The 16,750-nt window shown below is 48.1% G+C and overlaps 1 protein-coding gene and 1 pseudogene across 1 annotated transcript in view; one reads left to right on the top strand and one right to left on the bottom strand.

The window, feature by feature from the left end:
• The window catches only part of Faxc (failed axon connections homolog, metaxin like GST domain containing), a 46,837-nt gene extending 42,414 nt beyond the window's left edge, over positions 1-4,423 (bottom strand). Inside the window, 1 exon segment of the mRNA XM_048353790.1 lies at positions 4,143-4,423. Coding sequence (XP_048209747.1) covers positions 4,143-4,408 — 266 coding nt within the window. The 5' untranslated portion in view covers positions 4,409-4,423.
• Positions 4,424-10,509: 6,086 nt separating this feature from the next.
• Positions 10,510-15,525, top strand: LOC125357551 (annotated as a pseudogene).
• The last annotated feature ends 1,225 nt before the right edge of the window (positions 15,526-16,750 follow it).

The raw sequence follows: 16,750 nt of genomic DNA, 5'->3' as shown, positions 1-16,750 counted from the left end.
CCTGCCTAGACAGTCCAAGCCTAGCACCACAAAAAAAAAAAAAAGCCCAAAGAATACATAGTAAGAATGGATACTCATTGTGTGCCAACCATATGACATATCATACATATCTATAACATTGTGGATATTGTTATAGTTTAAGAAATCATACCTGGGCTGGGAATATGGCCTAGTGGCAAGAGTGTTTGCCTCATATACATGAAGCACTGGGTTCAATTCCCCAGCACCACATATACAGAAAATGGCCAGAAGTGGCGCTGTGGCCCAAGTGGCAGAGTGCTAACCTTGAGCAAAAAGAAGCCAGGGACAATGCTCAGGCCCTGAGTCCAAGCCCAAGGACTGGCAAAAAAAAAAAGAAATCATACCAATCTTACATTTTACAAGAGACAAGGTAACTAAATCTGAGCAAAGTTAAATAACTTGCCCAAAGAATGCCAATTTAAGTTCAAGTCTGTATTAACTCCAGCTCTGAAGCTCTTCAAAGATACCCCAAATAGGTAACTCCTCACTTAATTTTTTTAATATAGCCAGTGTTTGACTCAGGCCACTTGAGCTATTGTGTGCTAGTGATGGCTTGCCTTTATTGAAGGCTCATTAAATGACCACCTCTGTTCTAAGGGCAGTAACACAAATTAAATCTGATTATACTAATTACCTTATTTTACACATAAGAAGCCTAAGTAGTCAAGAATTTATGATCGGGCTGGGAATATGCCCTAGTGGCAAGAGTGCTCAACTCGTATACATGAAGCCCTGGGTTTGATTCCTCAGCACCACATATACAGAAAAGGCCAGAAATGGCACTGTGGCTCAAGTGGCAGAGTGCTAGCCTTGAGCAAAAAGAAGCCAGGGACAGTGCTCAGGCCCTGAGTTCAAGGCCCAGGACTGGCCAAAAATAAATAAACAAACAAACAAACATGGGCCAAATATTTTTTTAAAATAAAAAGAACTATGATCGTATCCAAGGGACACAGTTGGTTAAAAGCAAAATCTGAATTCAAACTCAGGTCATCGGACTCCAGAACTCTCCTTCCACAATCCAGAAACCTTTCTCTCAGCTTCAGTTCCTGTACAGCTTCATTTTATAAAGTGTACAGCTACCTTTTATGAAATGACTTATAATGGGGTTTGAGTAGGAGAGCCCCTTCAGAGTAAGGACTAGCTCTTCAGGTAGGAGCCTCGCTCCTTCTCCCTAGCTCAGGAGGTCACATAGCACCGGACCTTTTGTGCCTGGCCGAAGAGTCAGGTGTCAGCTCTTGAAGACTAGGTGTGCACTCAGGGGCCATTTGATTCACAGTGTAAGTTTTCCAGAACAGGCTGTGCTGGAGTGCCAAAAGTACAATTTAGCTACCTGTAATGGACTCATTACTTGGTCATATAATGCACAATCATATTCTAAATGCTCAATTAAATTTAAGATAGCTGCCAGACCATCTCTACTCAGGGAAAACAGAGGGTCTGGACAATACTGGTTTTTCACTAATTTAACTTCTTAAATAATTCTTGAGTGTCAACTTTATTTTTTACTCTAAAAACATAGCTCTAGATGTGTGTGGGTACACATGTACAAACAGAGGCTTGAATTCACAGCCTGGATGCTGTTATTTAGCCATTTTGTTCAAGGCTAGCACTCTACCACATCTGTCACAGTTCCACTTCCTATTTTGGTGGCTAGAGATTAAGAGTCTCACAGACTTTCCTGTCCTGGCTGGCTTCAAATTTCCATATTCAGATCACTGCCTCCTGAGTAGCTAGGATCAAAGGCCTGACCTTTGACCATTGGCATCTGGCCAATAACATGGTTTTTGTTTTCTTTTGTTGTTGTTGTTTTTTGCCAGTGCTGGGGCTTGAACTTGGGGCCTGGGCACTGTCCCTGAGCTTCTTTGCTCAAGGCTAGCACTCTACCACTTGAGCCACAGTGCCACTTTCAGCTTTTTCTGTTTATGTGGGACTGAGGAATCGAACCCAGGGCTTCATGCATGCTAGGCAACCACTCTATCACTAAGCCACATTCCCAGCCCTAGCATGGTTTTGATGTATAAAATTTCCATCACACATTTCAGACTTTTTTGTTTTTTGCCTAAACTATACAGACAATCAAAACCTGGATTTCACCTTACATGGAAGTCTCTACCTGGTAACTCCTGAAGTCTGTGCTGACTCTCCCCATTTCCCAATCCCTTCATCCCTAGAAGCAGACAGAAAGTTGGGCCTCTGCCACAGGCCTGCCTGGGAAATGCCCCATTTCGGCAAATTTCTCTTCCTCTTCCCTCACTAAAACAATTCTGAATGGACACTTTCTAAGAGTCAGGTTCCATTTTCACACACACATTTCTCACACTTGAATCTAGATCCTGCATCTCCACCCATGTGATCTTTGGTAAGTTGCTTAACCTTCCTCTACTGCAATTTCCTTATGTATAAAATGGAGATCAAACCTCAAAAACCATAGTTATTAGAAGTGTCATAACATATCCAAATCAGGATCCCTCAAAAAATGGCAGCCCTTTTCTGCTGTCTATTATAATAGAGTTTAAGATTTAAAACTCCTTAACTCACATAAGTATCTCTTGCTGGGGCTTGTGCTCCCCTGGGTAGAGGTGCTACCTGGGAACAAAGGACTTGCCAATGTCCAGGTCCACAACTCTGGCTTGCTCCAAAGTGGTCTGGGAACACTCTGCTATTTTTGCAAGGTCATTAAAGCCATGCTATGGACTCAGCCCCATGAACCCTTCACCCCCTCCACACACTGGAGAAAAGCTGAGAAGACACATGCTTCACAATGTTCAAAGGATCCAGACTGGGATATAATTGAGAAACAGTTTGTTACTCTTTAAAAGGCTGCACAAAGGTTTTAATTCTCTACATGGCTTGAAGTGTAACTAAAATTGAATTCTACAGCAAACACAAATATAATTCTCTGCAATTTTTCTATTAGATTCAAGGCAATAAGCAAAGTCATATATATATATATACATATACATACACACACACACACACACACACACACACACACACACAGAGAGAGAGAGACATATACAGCCAATCTTCTATTGTTTCTAAATGGCTTGAAATGGCTTGACATTTTCCCAGACCTGAGAGATTTCTCATCCTCTCAGACACAGGATATATTCAAGACAGAGGCTGTCACAATGTCCTCCTGGAAATCCCTGCAGGCCCTTGAAGGGTCACTTGCTATTGTCTTTTATAACCTTTACTCCAGGATGCCCCCTCTCCCTCACAAAAGGCAGTGTGGACATATTTCTTGTTGAGAAAATATTGGCCAGGAGGGCTATCTTATGATATTAAAAACTGCTCACTTCCAATAATCTTCCCCCAAACATAGAAACGTTACCCATAAACTGAAGTACCAATTAGCTAAAAACTGTCTCAGAACCCTGTATTATCCCACTACTCCAACAAAGATCTCCTGGGGGGCCGGTAGTATGCACGGCAGGGGGCTCCATATTTTGAAATTTCCACATAATCCTGTAAACATTTCTGCTGCAACGGATGCCAGTGTTTACAGCGTTGGGAGATTCCCTGTCGTGTCAAACACGCCCATGTGCTCTCGGCCGGCCCTCGGATCCCACAACAATAACATTGAAGCCAGAAGATCGGGCTTCACATTCGATAGCAGATATGCAAGTTAAGGCTGCATCAAAACGGCACACCATAACCCTTAGTCGTGGGGACATGCAGATTTCCAGAGCTTTTCCGCATTTAGAGGGAGAGAGACAGGGGAGGTTGCTAGTTAATATTCCAGCATTGTTACTATCAACCAATAAGTGCGCCCTAGCCTTTCTACAGAGCCCAATTCTATTGTTACAAAAGCATTGGTTGCACTCGGGATCTCCTTAAGGACATCTGTCACACTCTCCCCCAAGCTAACGACTCCTGTGACCCGCTGCCTTTCAGCACCGACTAGGCTGGGCGGATGACAAATGTTTTTCCCTCTGGGTGCCAGTTTAATTCTCCCATCCCAGTCTGCCAGCCCCTCGCAGCCAGGTGTCCAGGGCGAGGGCAGGACGCTCGGGCGCGTGGGCAGCGTGGCCGAGGGGCTGGAGTGCGAGCCCCCCGCCCTCGCGCCTGCCCTGCCCAGGCCAGGCGCCCCTCGCTGCGCCCCCTCTCCTCCGGCTCACCTAATGACCAGGAGTTCGTGGAGCAGATACGCAGCTGCGGCCAGCAAAGCTCCCCCAGTCAAGTAAAGGGTTTTCTTCCACCAGGGATCGGAGCCCAGCCCTGCCATGATCCCACCGTAATCCTGCAAAGGGAAAGCGATGATGTCCCCATAAAAAGAGAAGGGCTCCTCGGACCCGGCCCACCAGCCGAAGAAGGAGACACTCTGGTTCCAGCTCAGATCCACCACACACGGCCTGGACGAAGCAAAGCCAACCCCCCAGCGCATGCTGCGCGGCTGGCTCCGGGCGCCCCTCCCAGGGCCCGCGCCGCCCGCATGGGAAGCCAGGGGCTGGGCGGCCCGGCGCGGGCTCAGCGGCGCGCGGAGGGCGCGGGCGGCGGCGACCGAGGCGGCGGCGGCGGCGGCGGAGGAGGAGGAGGAGGAGGAGGAAGAAGAAGGGCGCAGGCCACGGGCGGCTGGCCCGGCCGGCGAGGCCCCTCGGCCCTGGGAGGCAGCAGCGGCCGCCGGCTCCCCCAGCAGCGGCCTCTCCAAGCCGCTCTTTGTGTCGGATCCTGGAGAAGGCCGCGTGATGTCATTGCTCCCCGAGGCAGGGAAACAGAGGCGGGATAAAGTCACCTACCCCGCACCCTGCCCCCGCCCCGCATCTCTGCGATCGGGCGAGCGGGCGGAGGCCCGGGCCGGAGCTGCGGAGCCGGGGCGCGCCGGGCGGGCTGGGCGCCTCCAGAAGGCACGCCCAGGCACCGGGACTGCGGAGGAGGCTGGAAATGCGGTTCCCCGGCGTGCAAGCTGCAGTCGGGGCGCGGATCGCGGTCCCCGCCGCTCCCCGGCCGGTCCCCCGCCTTCGCGCCAGCCCCTCCCGCAGGCCGGAGAGCGAGCGGGGAACGCGCGGGACTCACCTGGGACCGCGCGGAGCTGCGGGCACCAACGCCACCCGGCGGGGGCTGGGCGGGAGGGCCCGGATTGAGGCCGGGAATCAGATTATCTGGACATCTTGGGGGAAACGCGGAGCATGGGTGCATCTTTTTAGAAAAGAGGGGCGGACGGGGAGAGACCACTTCTAGGACATTAAAGTTACCCAGGTTTTGGCTTGGGGAATCACCGAGTGATTGCCTCTCCCCTTTGAAATCATTATGGAGGTGCTCAGCTGCTACAGGCTTTATGAGGCCCATCCCTTCCCCCTCCCCTTCTTTCGGGTGCAGAAAATCCTCCAACCAACCAACTGTGCTTCCCCATCCTAACTTCTTTTTTTTTTCTTTGTTTTTAAAGTTCCTAAGTACAAACAGGACCATACATCAGAGAAGTCTGTGATGTATACACAAATTCTAGCATGAGCACAGGTACTTGTAGCTTGGAGGAAATGGGGAGAGGAGGGGAGAAAGTCACCAGGGGAGTTCATGACTCTTAGGTGGGAAGATGAATACAAGAATCCTACCAGCTTCCCAGGACAGCAGATTGGGATAAGGGGGCCTCCTCCAAGGACATCAACTCCTTAGGACAATTGGTTCTGTTCATACAAATGTGAGTGTGTCCTATATGATTAGCAAGGTTGATGTCAAAGCACAGCAATCAGGGATTCCCCAATTATCACCTGGAAAGGTGAACTTCCCGAAGAACTAGTGTGTGTGGCTATAAGTGAACCTTCTGCTGAGCTCCTGTGCTGGTGCCTAAAAGTCCTCGCTCTTCAGGAGGCTGAGATCTCAGGATTGCAGATTGAAGCCAGCCCAGGCAAAGAGATTATGTGACATTCTTATCTCTCCTTAACTACTAAAAAGCAGAAGTAGAACTGTGGCTAGGGGATAGAGCACCAGTCTATCTATCTACTATTTGGCCAGTATCTATCAATCAATCGATCAATGGAGAGTAAGACTTCAATGCTGTAAGGTGACCATAGTGCTGGAGTGAGTTAAAACCTTATTCTCATATGTACTAAAGGGAGTAAGAAAGGCCTTATTCAAGGGACTACTGTAATGGGATTCCACAGTAAAAAGACTGAGAAAGATTCGGCTCAATTCTCAACACAAGGAAGAGCAGAGATATACGGCCAAGGTGAAACACTGAGAGAGGAGGGTCAGTGGATATAAAAATGGCTCTGAGAAGATGTCTAGATGATGAGGGGCCATTGCAAGGAATCTGGCTTAACACAGATCTGGGTGATTCCATAGAACTTGAGTAATGAAGAAAAGGAAACTTGACTAGTTCTTTCAGATATGGAGAATAGCGGATTCTGGCTAAACTGACTTAGTGAGAGGATCTCTTCCAGAAGCCCAACTGAAGCTTGATCAAGGGGAGAGTTTTTGTCAAGTGTGCCTGTGAAGGTAGAAGACTAGAGAGAGTAGGTGCTACTGCTGACAGTAGGACAGGAGCCATCCACAGACGCCATCCATTGAAGTTTCTCAGGAACGTGGGTAGAGTGAAGGAGAGGAATAAGACCCTGTGAATAAGAAAAGTGTCCAGCAGATTTTTACAGCAAAGGAGGATTCGATGGGAAAGTTAGACTTTGGGACTAGAGAAGCAAGAATTTTTATACCAGAGTAGTGCAGGGAGTACAGGATGGAACCTAATCTTCCTCCCTTGAGTTTCACAGAATTTATTAGTTCCTCTCAAAATGGCTTTAAGTGAAATCATACTCATAGAAGAGACAGGATTCAGTTAAGGTGAGAAGTGGAAGGGAAGTGATTGAAGATGTGAGAGGTGAGAGAGGTTTGTATATCCTAAATCAGCCCTGTTAAGGACTATAGGTAATTGACATTCATTGGCAGGTAGAGTCAGGGAGGACAAATTCAAGGCAGGCCCTTGTGGAGAAAATCCAAGAAAGAGTCTTTAGGGAGTGTTCTCTATGTTGAACAATTATAATATTCACGAGATTCATATTAGCCTACAGGAAGAGCACAACCATCTGCTCCAGCAGGTTCCTGGAGTGCCAGTGACCTGGCCTTGAATTGGGTGGTGTCAGACAAAGGTGTTATCTACAGAACGTGGAGACATGTCTCCAAAAGTTAGTTTCACTCTGCTTCATTGGCTTTCGGGAAGTACTCTGGGTTTGAAACTGCCATTTCTGTGTATCTTCAGGCAACACCCAAAGGCCTTGTTACTGAGTGTTCTTTGTGTTGGTGACTGGGGACAGGTGTCGGGATCTAAACGATCCCTTTCTCCCCAAACTCCCGGGGAGAATGGCTGAACCCCAAAATCTATGAAAAAACACTCGGCCTTGCCTTCCGCCGGCAGAAGGCCAAAGGCGTACTCTCATGGACTTGCGCTAAGTTGAGGAAAGGTTGCTGAAGCCTCCCCTCCCCCCAGTCCCCTCACATGTTACCAGGAGCGGGGGCGGAAAGAAGGCATCAGGGACACGCTGCTATGGTGGGATGTGTCTCAAAAACTTTAATAGGGAAAGGCACTTATATAGAGGTAATGGCGGGAAAGAAAGGGGGCTGGCCAAAGGGCCAGTCATAGGCTAAGGACCATGTCCATCAAGTGATATCACGAAACTTCCTTTGTGGGTGGGACAACCCCATCATGGTGGCACGCACGTGTTCACCTCCCAGGGGCGGAGGCTTTCTTTTCCAGTTGAGGCCAGAAGGTGGGAGGGACTTCCTCCCATTGTCCCAAGGCTGGTGGAAGGGCAGCCTTCCACCAAGGCCATAACAATTCCCAACAGACAGGAGCCAAGCTGCTTGGGTGTCTGACTGCATAGGGGCAGTTCCCCCAGGCTCTTGGTTTATGCTGCATCTCAGGATCTCTCAATCCTCCTCGCTCCCCAGTCCTGGACCTGGAACTCAGGGCCTGGGTTCTGTCCCTGGGCCTCTCTGTGCTGAAGACTGTGCTCTACCACTTGGGCCACAGTGCCACTCCTAGCTTTTTCTGTTTCTGTGGCACTGAGGAATCAACCCCCCCCCCCCGGCTTCTTTTTGCTCAAGGCTGGGACTCTGCCACTTGAGCCACAGCGCCACTTCTGGTGCTGGGGAATCGAACCCAGGGCTTCATGTATACGAGTCAAGCACTCTTGCCACTAGCCATATTCCCAGCCCCCAACCCAGGGCTTCATGTATACTCAAGTATACTCATGTATACTCAAGTCAAGCACTCTACCACTAAGCCACATTCCCAGCCCAGGATCTCTCAGTCTTGCATCCACCAGGTATCCTTCCATTCTTCCATCCATAACTCTCTCATCTTCCTATTGATTTTTTAAATTTCTATTTAATGATAACAATGCTTTTTTCTGAGTTGAAATACTATAAACATTTAATAAATCTACTTTTAAATTTGGACTAGCCTCTACCATTCCATTCTGACTAAGTCTAGACAGAACTCCAGGATGACTTCCCTATCTTGTCCCAAAACAGCTAATTTAAATCCTGGCCCAGTTTATGCCTTTTCCAACTGGTCATGGCTTTCATATTCATGTTTACACAACACATAGAGAAAAGAAAATAAGAGTATATTTTTATTTCCCAGTCATAGCCTTGTCAAGTAAGGCCTACAGTTTCCCAATGCAGAATTGTATGTATGTGTATGTGTGTGCACACACATGAATGCACGCACCGGTCCTGAGGCTTGAACTCAGGGCCAGGGCACATTGTGAGTTCTTTTGCTAAGGCTAGAGTGCTCTACCACTTGAACCACAGCTTCATGTCTAGCTTTTTTGTGTTAAATTGGAGGTCAAAGTCTAATGAACTTTGCTGCTTGGGCTGGTTTCAAACCACGATCCTCACATCTCAGCATCTTGTGTAGCTACGATTCCAAATATGAGCCACTGGCATGGTCTCCAATGCAGAATTTTACAGCAGTAATGTTTAATGTTTCTACAGTCAGGAATCCTTGAAAGTAAAGGACATTCTCAGTCATCTGTTACCTATATCAAGGGTTCCCAGAACCTTAGGGCTGTCTATGGGTCTCAAATACTGGGCCTGCTTTTTAGTCAGAAAGGACCAGAGTCTTTGGAGATGTGAGTCCTAAACCTATGGGGTTCTGCCCTGCAAGGGAGAAACAAGGACTCAAATCCATGTTTAACCTTGCAATTCTCCACCTCCATTCTCAACTCTGCTACCACATTGTCTTGAAAACTATCTTTCTCTTTAGGTCCAAATGGTGTCTTTGTCTCTTAGACAGTGGTTCTTTATAAGAGTTATATCCTTTTCTTGTGGAAATACAAGAGGTTTGTTGATCTCATCCCAGATTCTTTTGCTTGGTTTTCATGAAAACAGTCAGTGTCAGGATGGTTTTGATTGGAAGGACTTGTATCATTTGGATCCCATTAGTAATAGCCAAGTAAGAGGCTCCCTTCAAAAGGAGTTACATTGTAAGTTAATAAAAGCAATTATGTGTTAGTTATTGTAACACTTTCATTTAGTCTTTTCATTTTTATTTACACATTGATATTTTCTTAGATATTCAATTATTGCTGTAGCCTATAATGATACAAATGTTTTGTGAATCTGTGGATACCATGTCAGTCTAGGTATATAAAGTGTTTTCAGTATGATTTGAGTTTGTGCATGGTTATCAAGCAGTTTCAAAATCACTACTCAATGTTTCTCAGTGATGTGTGCATTCCAAGCCAAGCTCAGAGAGACACATGACACATATTTTCTTTCATACGCGGAAGCTTAATCTAAAGACACTGAGACATGATAAGTTATATAGACTCTAGCAATCATACAATGAGACCAAAGGAGAATACTCTTAGGAGAGGAACACAAAGGCCCAAATGCCTATGTTCCTCTAGTCATGTAAAATAATATTTATCAACTCCAGGATATAAAAGCAAGAGGATTTTCTTGGTTGCTATTTTCGTTTACTTTTTTAAAATCTTGTTTTTTCACTTATCTGTCTTTGAGAGGGTACAGTGGTACAGAAATGGAGGGACAAAGGGCAAACAAATGCAGCAACAGTACTCACTAGACACTATATTGAAAATGATGGGCTGGAAATGTGGCTTAGAGGTAGAGTGCTTGGCTAGCATGCATGAAGCCCTGGGTTCAGTTCTTCAGTACCACATAGAGAGAAAAAGTTGGAAATGATGCTGTGGCTCGAGTGGTAGAGCACCAGCCTAGAGCAAGAAAGCACAGGGACAAGACCTAGGTTCTGAGTACAAGACCCATGACTGGCAAACAAATAAATAGTAAATAATAGCAAATAAATAAAAAGCAGGATTGCAGAAGCCAGACTATCACAACCCTCCACAGACCTGCAACCCACTGACCAGGGAGAAGTCAATAAGGCAGACCAGATGGTGGAACTGAGCTTTGGGGTGCCAAGGGACCTATAGCCTTCCTCTAGCTTCATGTCCCAAGGTTCCATCAACTAAGGTTGAAAAGCCAAAATGACTCCATTTTCAGGTAGCCCCCATTTTGTTGGTTGTTTAAACTATGAGTAACCCAGAGCCCACCCGGATTCCAGGAACTGACTTGTTTCTGCCAAGACTGCTAAACTGTAAATTTCTTAAACAAAGCTATCTTAAAGTCAGCCAGGCCCCACTCTGTGCCTGTAACCTTGGGCCTGCACAAGCTCTGAGAAATGGCCATGCTAGCAAAAGATAAACAAGCACTGTGAGCCATCTCAGGCCGCCAAATACTCCACCTATCAGAGCAGGTTGTCAGAACCCAGACAACTGAAGGACTGTTTTGGTAACTTCTGTCCACCCTGGAGTGTTTTTACCCCAGAGCCAATCAGATCTGTAAATAACTGGTTACTGTAACTTTGTGGTTTTTGCCTTTATAAACCCTGTGAGATTTCAGCTCAGGGTCCTCCTCCCTATCTCCGCTGCGTAGGTGTGTGGGACGCGACCCAAGCTGCAGCATGCCTGAATAAAGCCTTGCTTTTGCATTTCGGAATGTCTGGCGCTCCGTGGTCTTCTTGGTGGTGGTCCTGCGACTTGGGCGTTACAAGGCTTGTATTGCCTTTTTTGTTTTGGCCAGTCCTGGGGCTTCCTTTGTTCTCATAATTCCATGTTGCTCCCTTCTCAGCCCATTCATTTTATGTATTCAAAGATCTTTTTCATTAATCTCTGCCTCCTTGCTCAGACCCCATATAAGCCTGATCCCAAATTCACTCCCTCACAGAACCTCCAAACCTGCGAGAAGGTCTCTGTCCCTTGCTGGCAATAAACAGTCCTCACCTGTTGAGGATCCATTCTGGCCTATTCCTTTTCTATTCTCCTCCATTTTCCAACACTCAGGGCCTGGGCACTGTCCCTGAGCTTCTTTTGCTCAACACTAACACTCTTACCACTTGAGCCACAGCACCACTTCCAGCCTTTTCTGTTTATGTGGTACTGAGGAATCAAACCCAGAGCTTCATGCATGTGAGGCAAGCACGCTACCACTAAGCCACATTCCCAACCAACAAGTGACAATATTTTATATAAAGTGGTAGATGACTTCCTCATTCTTCCACCTAGAGCTAAACTGTAAGCAGCTTACAATTTTCATGAACCTGAGTCTACTCTGAGGCTCTCTGAACAGTTTAGGGTGCAATTAGTCGACACCCGGGATAGAAATCTGAAATCCTATTAAGCCAGGACTGATTGGCTTTGCCATGGAACTCCCAGCCTTCTGAGAATATGTGGGGAGAAGGCCTTCCAAACCCCCAATCCTTTCGGGTGTCACTGGTTGGCTTTTTTGGGTTCTCACCTCAGACAGTAAAACAAGCAATGCATTGATTGGTGCCTTGATTGATAGCATCTCAGGCTAGCCTCCATTTCACAATCCTGACAACCGTCTCAGTATCTGGGACTTCAAAAAGAAACCCACTTTGTCAAGTTTTTATTTACACACACACACACAATTGCTGGGCGCTGGTGGTTCACACCTGTAATCCTAGCTTCTCAGGAGGCTGAGATTTGAGGATCACAGTTAAAAGCCAGCTCCGGAGGGAGAAAACTGGAAGTCGTGCTGTGGCTCAAGTGGCAAAGCACTAGACTTGAGCTGAAGAGCTCAGGTACGCCCAGAGTTCAAGCCCCACGACCAACAAGTAAGTATAACAATAGAAAATATATAGTATGAATATATAATATATAAGTAAATTATATATGTATTTTTTTAAAGAGACAAGATGTTCTCCTGTTAAATGAATGAGTGCCCAGCACCCACCTACTGACCAACAGAAAGGTCGGGTAGGAACGGAAATGAAAAATGTTTGCCTCAGATTTCAGGAACGATTCTTCCAGATTTGCACTCTTTCGGCCACCGTCGCGCTTTAGACCAGACAGGGGCGGTTCCCTGCGGTTTGTTGGACGGTTTAAACACCGCCTTCGCTGTGTGGTGGAGCCCCAGCTCCGTCCCCGCGCCCCGCGCCCCGCGCCGTCCGCCCTTGCAGCCACCTCCCGAGCCATGGCGGCCCCTGAGCCCAGAGCGCCCGCCTCGGCGACGCCGGCGGGGCTGGAGCGGTGGGTGCGGGCGGAGCTGCCCTCGGGGCGGCGCCCGGGCGAGCCCGTTCCTCCCCGCGGCCCCGCGCCTGCGGGACACCGACCCCCGGGGACCTCAGCGGGCCTGCGCGGGGCTGCGCCCTCGGGCTCTGGAACGAGGAACCCGGGAAGCCCGAGGTGGAAACGCCGGCTCGGGCGGCGGAGCGAGCGGCGCCGGCCCCGCTGGGGAAGAACGGGTCTCAACACGCGGCTGCGGGCGGGAAACTGAGTCCGGGTCGGAGCGGCCTCCAGACAAAGCGTAAAAAGCGCGAGCACCTCAGGAAAGATCACTGTGAGGAGGAGGGAGAAAAGGAAGGCGTTTCTGAGACAGGGAAAAGGACGAAAGCAGAGAAGAGCAGACCGAGGCGGAGGACGGGTGGGAGTGGACGGAGCGTGCGCCCTCGGGGCCTGGAGGCGCTGGGTGCTTGCGCCTGCGCAGAGCGAGCGCGGCGTTGGGACCAGGCCCCTCTCCCTTTCTTGCCAGCGCTCAGACAAGAAGGCCTGTGAAGAGGCTCGGAGGCGCCTCGAGATGGCTGAGGAAGACCGGAAAACCATGCTCCCTGAGCTGCGAAAGAAATCTGGCCGGGAGAAGCTGGAGGACCTGGAGGCGAGCTGGCTGATGAGGAGTTACTCTTTGGAGACACGCAGCTCGGCCGTCATGAACGCCGGGAGCCCAAACACCAGCGGCAAGGGCGAGGTCTAGGCTGGGAATGCCGGGCAGCTGGTGAGCAGGACGAGCTGCAGGCCACCAACGCTGCCACGCGCCCGAGGAGACCCTGGGACAGCCAGCCCTGCTGTGCACCTAGTGGATGAGAAATGGAGCGCTCCAGGGGCAGAGCAGCAGCGATGGGAGGAGGCCCGGCTTGGGACGGCGTCCCTGAAATGTGGTGCTCCAGATGGCGCCTCCCTGGAGCCAAAGTACCCGCCAGTGCTGGAGGAGGAGGAGACCATGGAGTCTGTCTCTGCCACTCAGCTCCAAGGTGATGAGGAACTGTCATCTTCCGCTCCTTCAGCGCACGAGTCCATCCAGGCTGTGCGTCGCAGCCTCCCTGTGTTCCCTTTCTGAGAAGAGCTCCTGGCCGCCATAGCTTCTCACCAAGTCCTCATCATCGAAGGTGAGACCGGCTCAGTAAAGACGACCTAGATCCCACGGTACCTGTTTGAGGAGGGCTACACAAAGAAGGGTATGAAGATTGTCTGTACCCAGCCCTGGAGAGTGGCCCTGGAGATGAGTGTGTAAAGCTTGGGAAGGAGGTTGGCTATAGCATCCGCTTTGAGGACTGCACGTTGGAGTGAACGGTCGTCCACTAAGTGACAGACAGGATACGCCTCCAGGAGTTCCTCTCTGAACCTGACCTAGCCAGCCACAGCGGGGTGATGGTGGGTGAAGCTCATGAACGGACCCTGCACACAGACATTCTCTTTGGACTGATCAAGGATGTAGTTCCCTTCTGGCTTGAGCTCAAGGTCCTGGTAGCTTCTGCCACAGTGGACACTGCCCGAATTTCCAACTTTGATGATGCCCCTGTCTTTCGAATCCCTGGCCACAGGTTTCCAGGTAACATCGTCTATACCAAGGCTCCAGAGGCTGACTGCTTAGAAGCCTGTGTTGTGTCTGTGCTGCAGATCCATGTACACTGTCCCCTGGGGACATCCTGGCATTCCTGCCTGGACAGGATGAGATGGAAGCTGCTTGCCACATGCTCCAGGATCGCTGCCGCCCGCTGGACTCCCAAATCCAGGAGCTCCAGGTGCTTCCCATTTATGCCAACCTGCCCTTCAACATGCAGGCTCTCATCTTCCAGCCCACACCTCATGGGGCTGAAAGCTGGTGTGGCAACGAACATTGCAGAGACCTCACCATCAAGGGCATCATTTGTTTACCGGATCCAGGGTTCAGTAAGCAGAAGAGCACTAATCCCTGCACAAGCATGGGATCCCTAGCTGTCACACCCTTCAGCAAGACCTCAGCCAATCAGTGGGCTAGATGAGCTGGTGGAGTGGCTGCAGGGAAGTGCTTCTGTCTATGCCCAGCCTGGCCCTAAGGGCATGAGCTGGAAGAGACCACAGTGCCTGAGGTCCGGAGGACCAGCCTGTGCAATTCTGTGCTGCTTCTCAAGAGCTTAGGGATCCATGACCTGGTGCACTTTGACTTCCTGGGCCCTCCAACACCCTATGAGACCCTGCGGCTGGCTTTGGAACAACTGTATGATCTAGGAGCCCTCAATCACCTTGGGGAGCTCACCATGACTGGTGGAAAGATGGCAGAGCTGTCTCTGGTCCCAATGTTACCTAAAATGATCTTGGCCTCTGAGAAGTACACCTGTTCAGAAGAGATCCTGACACTGGCTGCCATGTTCTCTGTCAACAACTCCATCTTCTACCTGCCCAAGGACAAGGTTGTCCATTCTGACAATGTCCATGTCAACTTCTTTCTCCCTGGTGGGGACCACCTGGTTCTGCTAAACGTGTATACACAGTGGGGTGAGAGTGGCCACTCTTCCCAGTGGTGCTATGAGAATTTCGCACAGTTGAGATCCATGCGCCTAGTCGGGCATGTGCAGGAACAGCTGGAAGGGTTCCTGGAACATGTTGAAGTCAGTCTGAGCTGCTGCCAGGGGCACTACATCCCAGTCTGCAAAGCCATCACTGCTGGTTACTTTTCCCACATAGCACAACTGACCCTAGTAGCTACTGCACACTGAAGAAGCAGCCGACTATGTTCATTCATCCTAGCTCTTCCCTTGTTGAGAAGCAGCCAAGCTGGTTGCTTTACCATGAGCTTGTTTTGACCACCAAGGAGTATCTAAGACAGGTGTTGGAGATTGAGAGCAGTTGGCTTTTGGAAGCGACTCTCCACTACTATAAGGCCAAGGAGGTAGAAAATCCCCATACAAAGAAAATGGGCAAAATAGGCAAGACACAAGAAGAGCTGGGGCAGAGAAAAGGACAAATGGAAAGGGACACAAACATAAATTGATACCTGCACCTTTCCTTTCTGTATATTATTTAATTTCTATTAAATAAAATTAGCATAAAAAAAAGAAAAATAACTATACAACTTGGTAGTGATAGGAGGGAAAAACTAGGAGAAACTGAGGGGAGAGGTGACACTGTCAGAAAAAATGTACTCTACCTGACTGTAACTCCTCTGTAAATTGCCTTTGTAATAACAATAATTTTAAAATAAGTATTTACCTCAACATAATAAAGGCTGTATCTGTCAGACCAACAGCCAATATCATACTAAATGGTGAAACACTAAAATCAGTAATAAGGGAAGGATGTCTGCTCTCTCCTCTTCAATATAGTTTTAGATTTCTAGACAGCAGTAAGGCAAGACAAAGACAGATAAAAGGACTCACATAGAGAAAGAAGAAGTCAGACTAAGCCTATTTGCAGATGACATGATCTTATATCTAAAGTACCCCAAAAGACTCCTCAAGCTCCTTGATCTGACAAACAGCTTTGGCAAAGTAGCAGGATGCACAATTAACCAACAAAAATCAGTAGTCTTTCTGTATATCAATAATGTACAATCAGAGGAAAATCAGGACAACAACTCCCATTTGTACAAGCCTAAAAAAAAAAAATCTGAGAATTAACCTAAGAAGCAAAAGACCTTTAGAGTGAAACTTGTAAAAATTTGAAGAAATCAAGGATGACATCAGGAAACGAAAAAACATTCCATGTTCATGGATAGGTAAAATATTGTGAAAACATCCATACTGCCAAAAATGATCTGCAAATTTAATGGAATCCCTATTAGTATACAAATGATGGTCTTTACCAAGATAGAGAATATAATCCAAAAATTCATATAAAACATCTCAAATAGCCAAAAGCAATTTTAGGCAAAAAAAAAAAAGCTGGTAGTATCACAATCCCAGACCTCAAGCTCAACTACAGAGCTGTATATAACAAAAAAGTGTGGTATTGGGACAAAAAGTATGCACAAAGATCAATGGAATGGACTAGAAGGCCCAGAAATGAAGCCATACACTTAGTTATCTGATTTTTGATAAGTGAGCCAAAGATATACAGTATAAAAAAGATAGTCTCTTCAATAATTGGTGGTGGAAAAATGACATCCATATTCAGAAAACTAAAAGTAGATCCATGCTGGTCACCATTCACTATTACCAACTCAAAAGTGATCAAAGACCTCAACAGCAGATCTGAAACTTTGACATTACTGCAAGAGG

Source organism: Perognathus longimembris, chromosome 9 (assembly GCF_023159225.1).
Source record: "Perognathus longimembris pacificus isolate PPM17 chromosome 9, ASM2315922v1, whole genome shotgun sequence".
In the NCBI taxonomy this organism is placed as follows: Eukaryota; Metazoa; Chordata; class Mammalia; order Rodentia; family Heteromyidae; genus Perognathus; species Perognathus longimembris.
Note: the sequence above shows the minus strand (reverse complement) of the source record. Positions and strands in the feature narration are given on the sequence as shown.